We start from the raw sequence: 20768 nt of genomic DNA, 5'->3' as shown, positions 1-20768 counted from the left end.
CATATTTCAATACGAGTTATAATCGATTGGAAGCACGCTTCGGCATCTGCCTATGAATTTTAATTCTTTATATTTCTAATTAGAATTACGCTGTTAACAAATTCGTCAAATATTTCTGAATTTTGCTATAATTCTTGTCACTACTGCATTTAGTAATATCAGACACTAATGCAGTAACAAGCTTGGCATATATATAATATGATTTAATTCCAAGTAGCGCCATTTCTAGTCAAGCTTGCATTTAAAAACCTAATTTACTGCGATTTTAAAATGAATTTTACGTATTTTTCAGCAGTACTTCTCTACGATAATCCCAGTATCGGTAATCAATATAATACTGCGTGGTTATGATTTGGGTCGAGATTTTTTTGTTACTCGCTATCGTCGACGTATATAATTTTGGGAGGATCGATATCCCGTACGCTCTTGTGATACGATAGTGTATTTATTTTATTAGAATAACGGTTGTTGTGAGTAGGTGCTGCGCTGTATTGTGGCCTTAGCTGTTAGGTTTAGACTGTTGATGGGCGCTGAATGCTTCCAATCACTTTTTTCCGTCTTTTTATTTTATTTGGGCTTTGCTGCTGCTTTGGTTCTTTCACACTAAATATATTGTGTGGTGCATGCAGTCTTGGCATACGCGTAACTCAAAATTCTTCAAGGGCATTCTTTATTTTATTTATTATATTAGAATAACGGTTGTTGTGAGTATAGGTGCTGCGTATTATGCTGTATTGTATGTAGTGTGGGTAATGTAGGCCTATTGTGACGAATATATTGCGATGTATACAGTGTAGGTACCGAGATATGAATATTAAGCCAAAGCGAGATCTTTACATTTTATAGTATTTCGGTCGACATTATCCCGATGAAATGCTTTTTTATAGACATTCCGAACGTTGGAAAACTCTTACTTTTTACCAGTTGTACATGTTTCACTTCGAATGCTCTGTATGTATGGACCAGCGATCGGCAACTTACATCTCAGGAGTTTTTTCACAAGTCTTCTTTGTTTTGGGGAGGTTTTTGGTGGCCTGTATGGACATTCGAATCATTGGCTAAACTTGGATATGTTTTATTTGATCTTCATATATAGGAACACAATCGCTCGGAATAAAGGGTCAAATTACAACCGAATTGCTACATTCAAACTTATATTGTTTACTGTTACCGGTTGTGTATGTCTTGCTATGAGTATACCCGGAAACCCCTGCTTTAAGAAATCAATTTTTGCATTTTCAGATTTAAGTTTAATCTCACGTAAAATATATATTTGAGATCATTATTGTATTTACTACACTGTGAAGTTTACGTTCGTGTTTTTGTGTTTGAATTGAAGACAAGATGGTTATGGCAATGCATGGAGCTACACAAGTCTTACAGCACACTCTTCCTTCTGCGGGAGGAATTAGAGGATGTGGCAACCCTGCCAATCCTTTTGGATTTCAAGTTGTCAACAATGTAATCCCCGTTGCCACAAATACAAGCCATTTGCCAATGGAATCTCCTGTAATGCAACTTAATGGTAAGGATTTTTTTAATTGATTCTAGTATGAAGAGTAGTTGGAAATAGAGATGAATACATGGCATTTTAATCCCTTCTCTGTAATGGCCATTGGGTTGCCATATAGAGACAACAGGATAGGGATAGATATATTGTCACAATCACCATTTAAATGGTATCTCAGAGTGCTTGCTATTCGGCTACCTTATGGAGCAGCAACTTTTGGTTGTGTTTGAGTCGCTCGCAAATGTAAAAAAACTAATCGTTTCATTATAAATTTGGAACCTTTAAAACTTTTTTTAAACCTAAATTTTAAAAGAAATATTAAATGATAAAAGAGATGAAATACATATTCTAGAATTATTGTTTGCAGTTAAATTCGACTTTCAAATCCCGTGTAGATTCCTTTGCACAGTAAATCTCGAAAAAAAATTGAAATTTTAATTTTCAGACTTGGCTTTTTCGAATATGTGAATTCTTTCGAGTTTCGTTTGAATTAGCTTTGTTGAAACCTAACAGTGACACCCATATCCTGATTTTTATTCCGTGTTCCCAATGGAGTTAATTTAATGTATATGATAAATCTGTAAATACTAATATACTAAGCGCATATGCCTGATTCATTGGCGGGGTTAAACATCAATTTTCGCCCGATTTGAACTTGATAACCAAATTCGCGGAATTTTTCATTAATTTCGCTTGGAAAGGCAGTTTTTAAGTGCGCGTTTGGCAGCCCAAATTCCCGTAGGACATTAATAATGCAAGATTGGATAATTATCATTCCCGGCTTCAGATTTCCAACGAAAATAATTTACCATTATGGGCAAAAACTGATGAATTTTTAATGAAGATGTTGCCCTTTGCACTAGGGATTTAATGTCGTGAAAATTGGTGATTGACAGGGTATCTAGGAGTCAAAAATTGTACAATATCCGAATCCGGTTTTCAATTTTTTTAACTTCAAATCTGGTTTTTGAATTTATATCAGATAAATTCCACCTTCCGCTGAATAAAACCATATATATACTCACAAATTGCGACGAATGCGCCAGACAATTTAGTCGTAAATGAACTTTTCACTTCTCCCGACTTGAACTAATTTTCAGACATAGAATTTTAATGTGACCGACTCTCCGTTTATACCCAATACCTGGGATTTAAACTGGCAAATCATTATCAAAAAAGTATTTCAAGTATTGAAAATCCAGCAATATGAAAATTTGACTCGCTTTTTGCATGTATACTTCGTTACGTTGTTTTAAATATATATACAAAATTTTAAAAAATCTGCCTGAATTCACCTCTTTTTCGTTCATATTTCAGAAATCCTATATCAAAGCCGGTCTGAGCGCTAAAAAGCAAATAATACCTAAAATGTGACGTGCTTTTGGCACGTATCATGGCTCAATAGCCTAAAATTCTTCAAGACAATGGTTTAAAATATTTGTTGTTATTTAAATTTCAGGTTTTATTCCGCCACAACCACCATGTTCACAACACATTGTTACGTCACAATCTCGTCCATCAATCTGTGGAACTCCATCGAATATCAGCATGCATGGTAAATTGAATTACATTAATTCGAATTTTAACGATTACGTCATGAATTACGTCACGAGTTGCGTCATTTTAGAATTGCCAGACAAGGATGATGACGCTGTCAAGCTTTTTATTGGTCAAGTTCCTAAACACTGGACGGAAAGCGATTTGAGACCAATTTTTGAGCCGTATGGAGAAATTTACGAACTGTCTGTTCTGCACGATAAATATACAGGAATGCATAAAGGTATGTGATAATTAGCACATAGTGGGTACTTGCAAGATCGTTTTTAAGCATATTTTATGTGTATGTGTGTTGGTGAGAAGAGAATAAACAAAACTAAGAAAGGACATAATATTGTTTAAATAATTATTTATTAAAAAACAATCCCATTTGGCCACTATGTTCGTATTTCGGCCGTGAATCTTAGAAGCCATGAGTGTCAATTCAAATTATTAACAACAACGTAATATAGGCTATATTGAGTGTCATTATAATATGTACGCTGCATCCTGCGACAAGATCCGTGTTCTACTCGAATAAATTAATTTAAAATCTTCATATTAACACTAAAATTGAATTTTTCGAAATTTTTATCCAACATGTAATGTGTAATATAAATTGCTAAATTAATTTAAATGTGTACCATGCTTTTTCTACCATAATCGTTCTTGGATAAATTTATAAAGTGAACACTGAATTTTTTTCAGACAATTCACAACGTGTGCCCTGACTTCAATAGTCATTGATTCTTCGTAATTATATTATTCGACTACTGATTCGCCCCAATAATTTTAATGCTATTAAAAGCTTAGGATATATTGTTATAATATCTCGTGAATTGCGCACACTTCGCCGATCAAGTGTGTATTACTAGAAATATACTATTAAAAAAATAATAATGGAATGGTATTTGAAGGTATATGAATTTAAAAGCCTTGGAAAGAAGCAAATAGTAGATTCTAAGAGGCGCTGTTCTTACCACTTCATGGCAGCTCCTGCCACGAACGAACCGCGGCAGCTCTTGCCATGGTTTTATAGCGCTATTCAGTAATCAGTATTAACAGTATATCCACAAATTAATGTACCAGACTTTAATTGATCATGTGGAATTATATTTACTTAAACCCTAACCCCGAATCCATCAAAACTGTATCCATAAGAAAAACGTTCCAACTCACCCAATATACACAATATATATAAATTTTACCTGCCATTGGTTTTCAATTTGCTGCCGCGGTAACGGCAGCTCGACATTGGTTTGTGGCAGCTAAAATGTGGCCATAGGTTTGGTCGTAGCGGCCATGGTATGGAAATACCGCCTTGGTTTTGCGGCAGCTGCAGACGCCACAGAATACTTAAAACTGCACTTGGATTCTTACACAACAGGGCCTTTCTCGGAATAAAAACACCAAAATCGTCGCATAAAAATATCACTTCAAAATATAGAATTGAAGTAGTATCTTTTGACATATCACTGACCATAGGGCAGTCAAAAATTGTAAGGATTCTGAAATATCTTTTTGCCAAGTTAGACAGTAACAGCTTACAGCTAGCGGGCCGAATAAGTAGGTTTCCAAGATTCATGGGGTTCAAAGAACGTTTCAAGCTACGAAAAATTGCTATGTTGCTATTACAGACATTTCAATATTACTTTACCTTCAATTTATTTATTCTCATGTATAACAACATCCATAATTTGGGGGATAAACAAATTGAAGTTAGATATAAGTGGCATCATTATCAGAAACTCGCTCTGGGAAGCAGAAAAGTTTGGCACTTCCCGCTTTTAGTGGGATGTGTCGCGTGAGAAAATATTTGCATTTAGCGTTTTCATACTAACCAGATATATTTCGTTCAGTATATACATTTGTAACTCAGTAGAATATCCTAAAGGTAATCAGGAGTCCGCGCATTTCAACGCTCACGCGCGGTAATGAAGGACACTCATATATTGTAAAGCATCTGGTAAAGTGGAAGCATCCAGCCCTCTTGTCGTTCTAAAAATCGCTTAAAAAGTTCGTTCCGCATTGAAATAAAGACTATTCAAGGACCCGTGTGGGTTATAAATGGCCTCGCCCGGCAATGGATGTATATACGGTCGCTAGAAAAACAAAAAATTCGTCAAACAACTATTTATCTTTACAAAGAATAACTTTTACCAAGTTTTTTAAAGGCATATGTTATATCACACTCAAAGATGCTCAAAATGTGGTCCGTGCACTTCAGAACAGTGTCTTAATCTAGAAGTCCAAGCTTGTATGGCGCTTTGAAGGTTAACTTGTGGGATAATTAGCTGTTTGACAAATTTTCTGTTTTTCTATAGCGACCACCTTGTATATACACCCTAAAATTATTACTTATCGGTAGCGCCCGTTAAAATTGGCAGGAAATGCCGAATCAGTAATGAATACGGTCTTTTCAAAATGCATTGATCTTTACATGTTAGTGACAGTATATCCTGAGCGAGTGTTTCGATACACAACGAAATTACAATAATTTTTCTGTCAATAACAGCTGTATATCACTTTCGCTTTCACAAATATAATCGGCCACGCTTAACTAATCACATGATTCTATTTCGTATACTTTTAATCAATAGCGCGTGACGATATTAATCCGATTCTGCCTAACCCGATAATATATTGCAATATATGGAAATGACCCGATAGGAAGCTGCGTTTTAAATAGTCTTTCCATCCCGGGATCTTTTGTACAATGCCCCTGTCAAAAAAAAACCGCACCAACGGTCAAAGTAAGAAAATCAGTACTTATTCAGTGAGGCTTTTGAAAATTCGAATGGTCAAATCAATTCTAACCCCATTCCCAACTAGATAATTACTTATTTGTTATTTCAAAACGTGGCGGGGATGTTTTCCTCAAATCTCACATTTTTGTGTCAGTGGCAGGGACTTTATACAAAAGATCGCCATTTTGTAACCTCGCCTCTCATATTTGACTATAAATTGTTTGAGATACTAATTTCAGTTTTATTTTCCAATCTGCCGCACAAAGCTGAAGACAATTTTTATGTGTTCGTAACAATATATGAAATTGAATAACCTGTGCGAAAAACAGAGCGCCATTAGTCATATAGAACGAACGGTATTGGGTGAGATATATTGAATAATTATTAATAAACTCTTTCCAATCGCATAGAGCACATACAGAATCAAGGTGAAATGCTGGTTTGAGCAGAGTGGCTTATTGCAATGAACACAAACCAGGAAAAGGTCCGCTTTTTAATAAATAAAACCCCAACACTATGTCCAATCAGAATCTATGATCAGAAGTGATTGTTGTGAACTGTTTGTCTGAGGAAGTCTGACTTTGATCAGACGAAACGTTAGAGCAATACATGTGCGTTAGTGTGCAGCATGACTCTTTATTTGGATAGAATAGTCATGTTTATTCCTGCTATAGCACCCTTGCAATATACGCATACGGATGTCGCGCAACCCCAACTCAAAGTTAAATCAGAATCTATCTGAATTCGGGTGAAGTAGGCAAAGCCAATTTAGTCGTCGATCGCTCTCTTGACATTGTGAAGGATTTAATGGCCGTAGTTTCGTATAATTGTGTTTACACGTTGCATTGATTATATTTGAAGTGTCATCCCTCGAAAGAATATTATTTTACGTAATGAAACTTGGTTTTATAATTACGGTGGGATTAGGGTTGAAAATTAGAATAATTATGTCGGCAACACAATTGCGCGGACAATTGATTTTCGTCTTTCACTCAATACAAGGCTCGAGACAAGCAGTTTTGTATATGCGAGGAGGTGTACATGGTGTCCATAAAGTCCTTTTACAATTTCAATTTTGTTATGAAGTCAGTTCTCAATATATCTTAACCAGGTTTGTTGCTTTTCACTCAGTAATTGTTTAAGTATTTTTGCTTCATTCACACACTTTGTCGCTTGGTAGGGGTGGTAAAATACACAAAAACAAACTTTTGTTGTAGAACAGTCAGACAACAGTGAGTTTCTTGTATTGACAAACAAAACAAAAAACTAACAAGACAAGAGCGACAGATAAGGCTGTAATTATATTTTCTCGTCGTGAATTATACACGTAATAAAGAAGCATTTATGACAAATTACCGGAAGCGAATGATAATTGGCTGTTGCAAATTATACTTCCGCAGATACAATTCGTAAAACTCATATTTACTGTGATGCAATATTAACTCTAAAACAGAAAACGCAAATAGCGCTTGTTTTTTTTTTCAATAAGTGTTCGATTTGCATAAGGCCCATCCACTGTATGTATATTCTTTAAAACGACGTTTGATTAGGTATGGCCTTGTCGCAAAACTGATTTTACTTCTTTATTTGCACGAAAATGCCCCGTTCTTCTTGTTTCATATATTGATAAGGTTTTTTCACGGAATATTTTCACTTTGTTGAGCATGAATTGTTTAAACATACCGTGTTTGCTCGTTTTGTAGCCCGGGCCCATATTTTTTTCAACCAACTCACTAACCGGGCCCTTATTCAAAACCGGCCCTTATTCAAGCACGGGCGCTTGTTATTTTCGATCGTTACAATAATTAATATATTGTTATTTCCAGTTCTCAAGTATGATTTAAACAAGAATAACGAAAATTTTGACTTTTGGACGCCAGAGGCGTGAGTGTTATCTACCAGCGCTTAAAATTCAACAGCGTTGTGACAAAACGGCTTCTTATGTCCTATTGTTCTCTACCCCTGAAAAATCAGCTCTTACATCAGGCGGGTATTCAAGCACCGGCCCCTATTTATTTTTATGTTCTGTTCAAACTGGTCCTGAATCAAGATCGGGCTGTAAAACGAGCATATACGGTAATTGGAATACATCAATCAAATTAGCACTATAAAATACCAATGGAATGATAATCAGGGGCCATGAGTGCTGAAAGCCTTCGGAACGGGGGCCACGAGCCATAAAAGGTTGGAAACCATTGTTCTAACTATTGGTCTTACGCGCCCATCACGAGATAAAATACAAATTAAGCAACTTGTGTGGCTTCAATTAAAATTGCCAACTTTCTCATGCAAAGGAGTCACCAATTATCGCCGCTGATTAGTATTGTATATTTTTTCTCTTCCGCGCGATAATGGTGCATGCCACGCCAATGGTTGGAAAGGACAAAAAGCCACGCCCACTACCGCTCACGAACGACGATGTTTATGTACGTTATTGGCTGAAAGCTAATAGGGAAATTGACACTTCAACGAAAATTTTCATCCAGGCGAAAATTAACTCTATCCACACTTAGCAGGATTTTTTAATTGAATTATTATATTATACCAAATTTTTTGACTTGTCTGAGTGGTACTTTCGATCATTGCTTATTTTTTTTGTGATTGCACTTTTCATTTTTTTTGAACAGGGTGGGGGCGATTTTGGATAAAAAAAAAGGCTGTTCAAAAGGTCTTGTTCAAAGGAACTACATATAGCACTCCACGTTATTTTTATTATTCTTTCTTAGTACGACTAGAATTTGTGGGTTCAAAAGGTATTTTTACGTTAATAAATAACAGAAAGGGAAAATTTATTAGATTGCAAAGAAAAATCGATTGTTTTTCACACAAATCTAATTCCAACGAAAACACTGCCGTTAATTATGTTTAGAGTGAGGTCGTCGAATTGATTTTCCAAAAAATATCGATTTTTTTCTTGAAAAATTGTCTCTGACTGAGTTAAAACGTTCGAATGTTGTCAATTTAGAAGATTAATATACACAATTGGACGAGGAAATGCGTCAATAGGTTGTTTAACCAGCTATCTAGGACACCTACGTTAGGCCTCTGCAGTGGGGCTGCACTTCTATAGGCTTGGTGTAAATCGAGGGTCAGCAAATTAGGCCCAAATAGTAAAATGGAAAAGATTTAAAGGCCCGACAATTTCGTTGGAAATTTTGAATTTAACCGCGTAATAAACTTGTTAAAGGAAATTTAATTTGTTTAGTGGAAATGTACGTAATGTATGATCGTTTGATATAGGGACAAAAACCGTTTGACAAAAATATGTATTGTTGGATTAATAGAGCTTTTTTGTGTATCACTGCAACCTATATAGTTGTATATATCTAAAGGGACTTTTATATTTATTATTCTTTGCCCTGATTTTCTCAAAAAGCATTCGAAACGCTGGCTTTATTGCATATACGGCTTGACTTTTCGCGAAGGTTACATATTTTGGTATTACTTATAAATATTTCTCGTCAGAATTTCATGTTTAATCATAAAAATCGATTTTTCTGTTGTACCTGCCATCACCCACAATGTTTTAATATTCTTGGTTCCTTTCCGTGACATATGTTCGATTTTAAATACCTCTTTCCAAATTATTTACGGCTTATCTTTGGCAGAGCATAATTTTTAATTGAAGTCGCCATTTTAGGCCAAGCCATGTATGGTAGGATTCAAGATACGGTTTTATCAATGACTTTTCTATGGCCATGCTTATTGTTCAAAATTTTGCAATTATTGTTTCGTTCTGGAACAGATGGCGCTCTTTTTAATGTTGGCATTATTCCGTCACAATTCGTTCGATAATCCTTTACGTTTCGATCGATTTAATGAACAGATGGTGCTTTGTGACGTTAGCCAAACGATTTTGTGGAAACAAATCACACGTAATAATTATTCAAATAAATATGTCATAAAAAGGTTAAAATCAGTCAATACCGGTAATTTTAGTCTTGATAAATGAAAATCTCGTAAAAATTAAAATTTATTGGGTGCGATGTCCTTATGGTTAGACTCCACACGTATTACAGATAAGCGGGAAAAGATCTTGTGCAAGATTCACATTACATTACTGCATTTTTCAGTGTTCATAATTCTTTAAAAATATACGTAAAACGTTCCAGTTGCCCCTCGAATAGACTCTAGAGCACTGGTTCCCAATCTTTCACCGTGGCTCGCTACCGGGGGCTTTTAGCACTCACCCACTTTCTGTTTATTCTGTTTATGGTATTTATAGTGTTATTTTGAAAGATATCTCATTAGGTTCAAACAATTCATGCCCAACAAAGTGAAAACACCCTGTGAAATAACCTTAGTATTGTGCTCCCGTCCAACTGCTCCCTTTGGCACAGAAGCGTCATTAGAAAAACCATAATTCTTACTTTTCGGAATTGTGATATTTAAACTTATCAATAGTCAACTGTCTGTTACTATCATTTTTTACAAATCTTTACGTCTTTAAGCTTCTAAGAAGGCTCTAGACAAGTAAAACGCAAAGTAGAAAGCAGGAAAATGCAGGAATCTTCGCAATTCAGGGTGGTCGGATTCAAACCCTATACGCTACGCTATTTGGAAAAAAATTCAGTAAAATTTTTTTCTTTGTAATATATTTAGTTGCAGAACACCAGCCGAAATTTTGTTTAGTATGATTTTGACCGCTCAAACGTATTGGGTGGTCGCTAGTATACTCGAGAGAAATATAACTAGAAGCCCGTTATTAAAACGCTAAATCTGACTCCTTTTCGGTGGCGTTTTATCTCTTATCACAGTCAAAATTGAGCATTATACAATGTGAGTGCCAAATCACTAGTTTATGTGTTTTTAGTCACGTTTTCACGCCTTGACTTCTAAAAAGACACTGTCCATGTGAATATTTAACCTCCCCCTAAGTCAAGTGCATTTATTTTCGGACCAGTAAAAAAAATGCCCCAAAATACGGAGAAAAAAGATATTAACACAATTTTACTGGCGAAGGGAAGCCGCGAGGAACCAAAGCATGTTATCGAGCAGTGAACCCAAGTCACGTAACAAAATATCACTCTATTTATTAACAATTCTATTAATCACTTACAGAAGCCCTTATGCTAAATTAGACGTTGCCACATTTTCAAATAAGCGTTATTAACCTAATAAAAGGACACGACAACCATTAGCGAACAAAGACGAATCGTGTCATCCACAGCGACGAAAGCACTTCTGTGACGTAACAAATATGTAAAGTGTTACTCAATCCGTAGGCTTAGGCCGCTAACTCGAAACAAAAAGTGGTTAAATTTTCAAATATACGAGTAATGTAAATATGTGTACATGTATTCCGTGTATTTGGTAACAAATTATAAAATTTTCAAAGGCTAAATATAACATTTATGATTTAATAGTCTTTCCCACATTAACACAAATATACATTATATTTCTGCAACGATTCGCCTCACATCAGACTTCTTCAGACAGAGAGATAATTTAGTAATCGAGAGATAATACGGGAGATGTCGCTACAGAGCCGTGTTTTGGAAAATAAAATCGATAAATTTTTCCATAATAGCTAATTCTTTGTTATCATCAGTCTTAGTGTGGGCTAAACATGATTAACATAAACCACAAAATCGAGCGTTATTCAAAAATGCCGGGACGATAATTTTACATCTCCAGATTGCCAGCGTTTTGCGGCCCATATTAATCGCGACGCTTCCCGAGAACATAAAATATTCATGCTTTCGGTATTGGACGGTTTCCACCTGACAATCAACTGCCTATTTTTCAGTCTTGCGTTTTTGAAAACATTTAATTTATTGGAAGTGTTTTTGTTTTGGAGTGAGGGCCTATGACTAGGAAAATGGATATCGAGATGTTATTTCTATTTTCCTATAACCTATCTTATTCTCAACTAAGATAATAGAATGAAAGAAAACATCGAAAAATAAGTAATTCTAATAACAGTATAATATCGAAAATTGTGGTATTGTGAATATGATAGTATTCGAACATACATTTAACATTTAAATCAATCCTCTTCACTTCTAAGTGAGTGCGCATGATCTTGCTCTGAACAAATTCCCCAGAATAAATCATTTAAAAATACTTCTGATATTCTTTTATTAATCTCAAAAGTATCTCAATAACAATGACTTTATTTTATTCCAGGATGTGCGTTCCTCACTTACTGCCAGAAATCTTCAGCTATCAAAGCACAGAATTTTCTTCATGAACAGAAGACTTTGCCCGGGGTAAGTAGACAGTTTCAGTTTTTATATAAGAAGGATAGGGATTCCATTCGTGATGGGGACAGAGGCCGTAATCGAACAGCGGTTATGTGAACCACCTTACGGCGACTAGGAGTTCTCTCACACATAATAAATAATACATCTGGCAACGCTGGAGTAAAATCTTGAAATTTTTAAAATAATATACTCTTTAAATACAAGTTTGGTCGAAGCCCTATTCATCAACGAAAAGTTGAAATAGAAGAGTTTTAGGGAGCACGCACTAAAATATAAATACAGTTTTAATTTAGCAACATATTGACATGACATGTCAGTTAGTACGAAGTGAACTACAAAAAGCAGACGCTCACCTATGTAAATGGCCCCTCGCTAACGTTCTGGAAATATACCGAATTTAAAAGTCATTAAAGCAAAAATCAGCTGTCTTAACGACAGACTAAAAGTAGGCCACCATGTCCTATATCAGTTATAATCTTATTTTGGTATTAAATATTAAAGTTTGAGTTTAAATAGCCGTCAATTTCGACATCCTTTAGCGCATTTGCCATCTGCCACGTCTCATTAATATTCGGACCTTTACTATGGCAATGCCCTATCACCATGGTAACCAGACGTAATTTGAATGCATCGATTTCAAATTACTTGCCTTTTTATTCAAGAAATTTCAGTTTTCTTTTACATATTGTTTGGTCCTGTAAGAGCTTTCTCATGTTGTATTCAAGCCATGATGAATATTTCAGTAGGGAAGAGTACTTATACTTTGCGTGCTGATACCCGCCCTGCATAATGATCGATTCTAGATTGTAGGACAGTTAGAAGTTGGTGAATAAGTTGGCCAGGGTTGTTTAGCTTTTTAGAGTTTTTCAGAAAAAATTTATATGTGTGAATATGAATCTTTATTGTGTTAAATCTTTATTATTGAGATATTTTTCAGTTTTACTATGAACAAGGCTTGATTTAAGCAGCTATTTATGCCCCTAGAAAGATATTATGGCCATAGTTTTGTTATTTTCTCCAGAGTTTCTTTATTTAATTCATATGGTTAATGGATTATATAAATCTTTGTATTGTAAAACATTTTCAGCTCTAAACAATACTCTCTATAAGCAGGTATTAAATACAGTAAACAGTGGGCTTGTGGAAATTTTTTACTCGTAAAAAGGACGGTCGTGGCTTTTATTGTCTCCCCAGATTTCTTTTGATAAATTTAGTTTTTCAGCTTATCTCTAAACAAGGCTCTTTATAAGCAGACATTTAAATATAGTGTTGAATAGGGTTTATATAGCACCCCCATATAGCTATTAATGATTCAAGCTTGCGATTTATTTTACCACTAATATATTAGTCTGACGAGTGCTCGCAACTTTGATTAAGCCAGATTTTAATAGAAAAGATAGTATTAATTGGTAAAAAAACATTGTTTTCGACTATAGTAATTTAAATAAAAATTAGTCAATCAAAAATAAAATTCTCAATTCCTCAAAGATAATGGAAACGGTGAGTTAGACTTAAGATCAGTAATTTGTTTTCAGTAATCAGTATCTTGTTTTCTTTGGCTCGGCGGTGTGGCGCATCGTGCAGGTTCGAATCCCATGCGGGGATGATGATGTGCAAGAGGATTGCTGGACTCCTCGCCGTCGTAGGGTGGTTCACGTAACTGCTGGTCGGTTACGGCTTCCTCCACCATCAAGTCCATGCTTCCGAAAACAAAAAACTGGCTAACAAATCGCATCCCCGACCTGGACTGGTAACCGGACGAGAGGCCGTGGTTCGCCATATGATCAAGCCATCCCATCGGCTTTCCTCTCCCCGGGATAAATATGTAAATCCTATCCTATCCTTATGTTTGTATTGTGAATTTATCACTCAATCTCGTCCTTATTTTTAGATGAACCACCCCATGCAAGTAAAGCCTGCTGACACTGTGAATAAAGGAGGTAAAGGCATTTTTGTTTGTACTTGCAATTTTTATTTAAATATACTTCAGGATCTCCCAATTTGGCGCTCTCGAAGATCTTGGTGCACAACCTGAACCCCAACCTGGTACACCTACTATATTCAGGTTGTGCGCCATCTTAGTGCACATACTTCAGCAGCTCCAACAATTTACCAATACAAGCAGCCACAGAGCCTCATATGTGAGATTTGAGAAAAACAGCCCGCCACGTTTTAAAATAAGAAATAAGTAATTATCCAGTTAAGGTTCGGCTTAAAAATGAATTTAAAATTTGAATTTGGGGGTGTATTTTTTGGTGGGGGCTCTTGACAAAAGACCCAACAATCACGCCATCACGCTTTGAAATAAGAAATAAGTAATTTTCCAGTTATGTTTCTAGTTAACAATGATTTGAAAATTTGAATTTAGGGGGGTGTATTTTTTGGTGGGGCCCTATACAAAAGGCCCAACAATGAGTCCTATCAAAGCAGATTTTAAGCCTACTTTACGATAACGTTTACTTTATACTATACTATACTACTTTATACGTCATTCCTTCCCGTTTTTGTAATCCTTCTCCCCATATTCATTCTGAGCCAATTTAACCAGGGTGCCTGTTGTACGCAATGTGTACTGTACTACTACTGTAAAGCAGCCCCAATTTTCAATATATTTTTTAGCATTTTATTCTTTGATGTAAACTAATGGCAGTAATTTGTATGTCAGCTGATTTTCCATCTCAATTATGCTTCTGGGAATTGTAATTGCATCTTATTCAAAATCAATACTAATACGCACCAAGATGGCACACAACCTGAACCCTAACCTTGTACACAACCTGAATTCAGGTTGTGCGCCATCTTGGTGCATATACTTCAGGAGGTCCCTTTTTGGAAACAGATAAGATGAATCTTTTTTACATTCAAGTGACTGGTTATATATTCCTGTGTTTGAGCTAGACCTGTAACTGCATAAAAAGCCATGGCTTGTCACTCTTATTGACTTTCCTCTCTCTTTCTGGACAAAGTGAACACCCTGTCCTATTTATAACAAGAATTAAATGATGCAAGACATTTTGAAAGATCATATTATGTATTATTACCATACTGTATTAGTATCAACTATTTTTATGGGGTGCACTAGGGGTGTAATGGACTGAAAGTTTATTCTCCTTGTTTACTTTCTATTGCGAATCCGTATGTGTCAGTCGCCGCAAGGATGCTAGCTCGAAAGATGCTAGCTAACGAAAGCTCATAAATAAACTTTTCGTGGAAACAGATTATGTCTTTCATTCAATACAAATCCACTGCCATGTAACGAAATAAGTTTATTTGAAGGTACCGGTATTTTTCTGTTTCAGCATTGTAGACCCAATTCATGACACACTGGGTGGATGTGAGTCTGGGATTTGGGTGCTTTCGAAGTATTCGAACCAAGATGACGCACAACCTGAACATAGTATGTGTACCAGGTTAGGGTTGTTCAGGTTGTGCCTCATCTTGGTATGAATACTTTCAGAGCGCCCATAATTGTGTATCTGTTATACAATCATGGTTTTTAGTGGATTTGGTGTTTAAAAAAATATTTTTATAAACAAATCTTTATTTTATATTTGCAGAAGACAGAAAACTTTTTGTTGGAATGCTCGGTAAGCGACAAACTGAAGATGACGTCAGAAAAATATTTGAAAAATACGGCCACATCGAAGAATGCACTATTCTCAGGTAACCAAAAATGCTTGCTGAATTTGAATGAGTGCTTTTGCTTTTGATGAATTGTGCAAATGGAGCCATTATGTTATTCCATATAGTTAAGTAACAAAAATACAGAGAAAAGTGTCCAAGTCTTGATTATAATTTACCTCTTTATTCCAAATCTATGCTATATTAATGACTGGCATCTGTGCACAAAGAAAGACATAACTCTTAGAGTTTAGTGCCGTTCGAAACTCTATTATTAGTACTCATTTGCTATAAGCAAACTTGAATGAAAAATGAGTCTTTTCTGTTTTTCTCGTACACGAATATATGAATGAATGAATTGTATTTCATTATTTTATCCCATATTCTCACAGAACTCCTGATGGACAAAGCAAAGGTTGTTCATTTGTGAAACTGTCATCCAATGCTGCTGCCAAAGCTGCCATTGAATCCCTGCATGGAAGTCAAACTATGCCGGTAAGTAGCAAGACACTTATTTGGAATGAGTTAATATGCAGCCGGTATGAGGAAAAAGGTTTATTTATTTTGATGATAGGCCATTGTCTGGCACATTTCAAAATATCATGCACCTTAATTCATCATATATATTGGTAATCGAAAATTCTAAACAGCTTTTTATGCCTTGTGTTGTATTCTGGGTAGTTGCTTTATTTTAACGATAATTTATATTTGTCATTTTGTATAATGCAATTTAACAGCTTCTCAGAAGTTGGTTTTGTAATATTATAACATTTTACTAACATCTTTCAGTTATTTATTTTAAAAAGTACCAAATCCTGTGACAACAATTTGAATAATGAAAATACACTTGTAGTGTAAAAGTCTTTCCATATACTTTGGTTAATTAATGTTTCCATAAATTAATTCTAAATTGTCTTTTTTCATATAGGGAGCGTCGTCAAGCATCGTTGTAAAACTTGCTGACACAGACAAGGAAAGAGCGATTAGAAAAATGCAGCAAATGGCTCAGAACTACGGCTTGATTAGCCCAGTGACTCTGCAACTTGGACCATATGGAACCCCCTTGCCACAGGTAAAACGAATGCTTTGCGATCTGTAGTATTTCTGAGTCTAATCAGTTTAAATAAAGTAAGAGCAGGCAAATGATATACAGGGTGTCCATAAAGTTCCTTTATAATTTCAATTCTGTTATGAAGTCAGTTTTCAATATATTTTAACCAGGTTTTTTTTTTCCAATCAGTAATTGTTTAAGTATTTTCGCTTCATTCTTCAATATATCTTAACCAGGTTTATTATTTTAGTCAGTGATTGTTTGAGAATTTTTACAAAAATAATACATGGTGTTGATAAATTACTTTCGCAATTTTAAATTTCTTCAAGACTTCAAGGACACCCTATATAAAGCAGTGAGGTATGCAGATTTTGCAAGGGGGGCATTTATTTGAGAGAATTTGCTCAGAGCAAGATTCCAGCATTCACTCTTGATTAAAAATTTTTGAAAAAAGTTACTGACGATAACTGGAAAATACAAATAAATGTGATCATATAGTATTCTGTCATAATGCCCAAACGTGTCGTCAGAGTACTTTCATCATTTTAGTCATGATGTAGGGCTGATGAGCAATGAGGTATTGCGTCTGTATGGTATTCATTACAGTAAAAAATTTTCGAAAATATATTTATTCTAAAAAATACTCCAGCTGAAAAATACTCCCTAATGTCTTATTTATCTTGTAATTTCTCCTTTTTAAAGTTTCAATTTCCATTAAATTTTAATTTTATTACATTAGCCATCTTGGCAAAACCATATGGATCATGGCTTCGTAATTGAATTTAAAAGTAACTCGAGCATGCAGTTTCAAAAGGCCTTTGTTTAGCTACGAAGAATTCTCGCATAAATTATTCAGTACGGTGAAACATGGGCAAACAGCATGGCATATTTCTTCTGTAGTGTGTCCCTGACTGCTGTATAACCTCAACCTTGTTTATTATTCTAGCATAGAAGTCTAAATTACAAATATATTTCTTGTTTATTTGAAGAGAAATTTGAAATTTTCGATTATTATTTATTCATTATTTAATCATATTAGATTTTATTCTAAATGATGAAGCTTCATTAATTTTGTTTAACATTATTGTAATAGGACCGCCAAAAGTATGTGCATCAAAATGACGTACATCCTGAACTTAGTATGTGTACCAGGTTAGGGTTCAGGTTGTGCGCCATCTTGGTGCACATACTTCGGGAGCGCCTTGTAATACATATTTAGGTGCTCCCGAAGTATGCGAACCAAGATGGCGGACATCGGAACGTAACATGGGTAACAGGTTAGGGTTAGGCGATAATTTTTTTACAAATTTCCTTCTTTTAGTCCTATTATCAGTTCGAAGACGAGCCAAGAGCCTCTTGTAGTATTTATACCTAAAATTATGGCCTAACCCCAACCTAGTACACATATTACATTCCGATGTCCGCCATCTTGGTTCGCATACTTCGGGAGCCCCCATATTTAAGCACACATTATAAGATATTCAAACTTAACAAAAGCCAGAGTGGGAAAAATATATCGAAAAGGTTTGGAACAACTGCATTATAGGAAAAAGTTAATAGAAAGAATGCCTGATACCAATCCTAGTTTAAATTAAATGTAAAACTTATAAATTTATTTTACAGATGGCTCAACACCCTATAGTCGCTGCCCCCGGAGTCATGCCTACTGCTGGTTGGTCTCCTGTTGCCACAGCCCTTACAACTGCCACACAGCTGGGCCATCTCACTCCTGGATCTGTAATGCAAACTGCCAATGGTAAGTGTATTACTAGGATAGGATAGGATTTATATATTTATTCGGGGGAGAGAAAAGACGACTTGACCATATGGCGAACCACGGCCTCTTGTCCGGTTACCATTCCATGTCTGGTATGGGATTAGTTAGGTATTTGTTTTCGGAAGCATGGACTTGATGGTGGAGGAAGCCGTAACCGACCAGCGGTTACGTGAACCACCCTACAGCGACGAGGAGTCCAGCAATCTTCTCGCACGTAATCATGGGACTCGAACCTGCGAACCCTTGCAGAGTAATTAGAGGTGCTGTGACGAGCGTATTCCTAACGCTTGGCACAAGGAGCCACACCGCCGTGCCTATACTATAAGAGGGCCTCTACTTTTTTCTATTGGCATAGAAATAAATAAATAGGGTTTATTTACCAAGTCCATGCATTTGAAACAGGTAACTGGTTAGCTATTTTTATACTGGACACAGACTGGTGGTCGGACGAGAGGCCATGGTTTGCCATATGATTAAGCCGTCTTATCAACTTTCCTCTGCCCCAAGATAAATATGTAAATCTTAGATAGATATAGTTTATCTAGAAGTCCACGTATCTGAAACAAATAACTGGTTAGGTATCACCATGTCCGACATGAACTGGTAACCAGACGAGGTTTGATAAAAGATTAAGCCATCTCGTTGTCTTTTCTCTCCTAAAGAATAAATATAAAAAATGAAAATCCAATTTGGCTTATCTAATAACACAAAAGTTAGCGAATCAGTTAAATTTACATGATTCCATTCCAACAAAGCTAACTATTTTTATGACGCTCATTCAAGTCATTTCCTCAGATCCCGCACAAGGAGCCATTATTTTTGTAGGAACAGAGATCGTTTGGATTGGCATTGCCAATCAATTTATTACACCCCGGGGGAGGCGGGGGTCAAGGAATTTGACTTTTAGATATTTACTTTGGGCGCTCCGGAAGTATTCATACCAAGATGATGCACAACCTGAGCAGCCCTATCCTGGTACACATACTATGTTCAGGCTGTCTTGATACACATACTTCGGGAGCACCTCACTTTGTAATGCCAACACAATTCTAACGCTTAAACCATTACTTTCCATTGTTTCAGGTCCAACTCAAATCGCAGGAATTCCAAGCACTCCGCAAAGTCCTGTTGCATCCATCACAACTTTGAATCTCGTTCCACCACCTATTGTCTCCCAAGCCAACGGACTGGCAACCCCACAAGAAGCTCTTTATCCTTTACAGGCCTACCCAGGTACTAGGCTAGCCCCTGTGACCACCGCAAGTGCTCATAGCATGAATGTGCAAAATGGATCCCCTGACACTGTCAGTATTTGTGCATGTAAGTGTATTTTCCATCTAACAAAATGTCTACCGGTAGTCAATTCATTGTACTCTCTGTTGATGACAGTCTAATCATTGTTACTGTTGCCATATTTTATAATTTAAGCAACTCAATTCGATTCTTATTGGAAATCAAAATATTGAATTTAAATTTGTAACTTACTGTGATGATCATGATTTTCAATCAAAATTGACTGTTGCCACAATTTACTATCTAGAACGCCCATTCATTTCAAAAGCCAGTTCACTTTTTAAAAATTGCATGCTCAAATTCAAAGTTAGCAAGTTTCTTCAAACTCTTTGTAAATTGAATCATACCATTATCCTTATTACAATAAATATAATATAATAATTCAGAAAATAAAAATTTGTTTCTGATCTATGTTCAATTTGGTAATATTGCTATATCTCTACTGCTTTTAAGTGACATTTGAAGCAAACAGTCAACTTTAAAGTTTCTTTACTTCTTGACTAAAATCTGAATGTCTTGTAACCATAACAATCATCATTTCACATCTTGCGCTGTTGTATTGAATGAACATGTTGTAATTTCAATCAATGAATGTTTGTATCTATGTACTAAACATACTCTTCCAATAGCGGACGGGCGAGTGGGACATTGTGTCGTTCTCCCTTTTGCCCAAGAAGGGCATGGTGGGCACAGGCACATTTTACTTACTGAAAGCATGAAAACAAAATAAAATGCCTTGCAAGCTTGTTTGGAATCGAAGTGTCAAAACCCTTTTCTATCAATATTTCATATCTTCTATTTTTACAGTTGTTTATGTACCTCCAGGACACTTTAAATTGTGCTACCATTACTAGAGTTGTTTTGGTGGTATGACATTTTAAAATCATGATTTCATGCTCTCAGTCATAAATATCTACCTCAGTACCAATTTTGTGGTCTGAGTATTCATTCCTTTCTTACACCACACTTTAATACTATTTCCTTATTTTTGGAGGAATTAGAGATGAAGAATATCTTTTAATATTTC

At 35.7% G+C, this 20768-nt stretch overlaps 1 protein-coding gene across 3 annotated transcripts in view; it reads left to right on the top strand.

Annotated features, from left to right (window-relative positions):
* Nucleotides 1-1222: 1222 nt before the first annotated feature.
* Nucleotides 1223-20768, top strand: part of LOC120347048 (CUGBP Elav-like family member 3) — a 28183-nt gene continuing 8637 nt past the window's right edge. For 2 of the 3 annotated variants that reach the window (XR_013478816.1, XM_078117581.1), the window contains exons 1-10: nucleotides 1223-1525; nucleotides 2970-3065; nucleotides 3138-3290; nucleotides 11923-12005; nucleotides 13891-13939; nucleotides 15557-15662; nucleotides 16013-16115; nucleotides 16549-16692; nucleotides 18295-18427; nucleotides 19532-19768. Coding sequence is in view for 2 of the 3 variants with exons in the window: in XM_078117581.1 (XP_077973707.1) it covers nucleotides 1345-1525; nucleotides 2970-3065; nucleotides 3138-3290; nucleotides 11923-12005; nucleotides 13891-13939; nucleotides 15557-15662; nucleotides 16013-16115; nucleotides 16549-16692; nucleotides 18295-18427; nucleotides 19532-19768 (1285 nt within the window). In the remaining variant the exon portion in view is untranslated. The remainder of the gene's footprint in view (nucleotides 1526-2969; nucleotides 3066-3137; nucleotides 3291-11922; nucleotides 12006-13890; nucleotides 13940-15556; nucleotides 15663-16012; nucleotides 16116-16548; nucleotides 16693-18294; nucleotides 18428-19531; nucleotides 19769-20768) is intronic. The other variant, XM_078117582.1, reaches the window with a different exon arrangement.

Source organism: Styela clava, chromosome 11, assembly GCF_964204865.1.
Source record: "Styela clava chromosome 11, kaStyClav1.hap1.2, whole genome shotgun sequence".
NCBI lineage: Eukaryota > Metazoa > Chordata > Ascidiacea > Stolidobranchia > Styelidae > Styela > Styela clava.
Note: the sequence above shows the minus strand (reverse complement) of the source record. Positions and strands in the feature narration are given on the sequence as shown.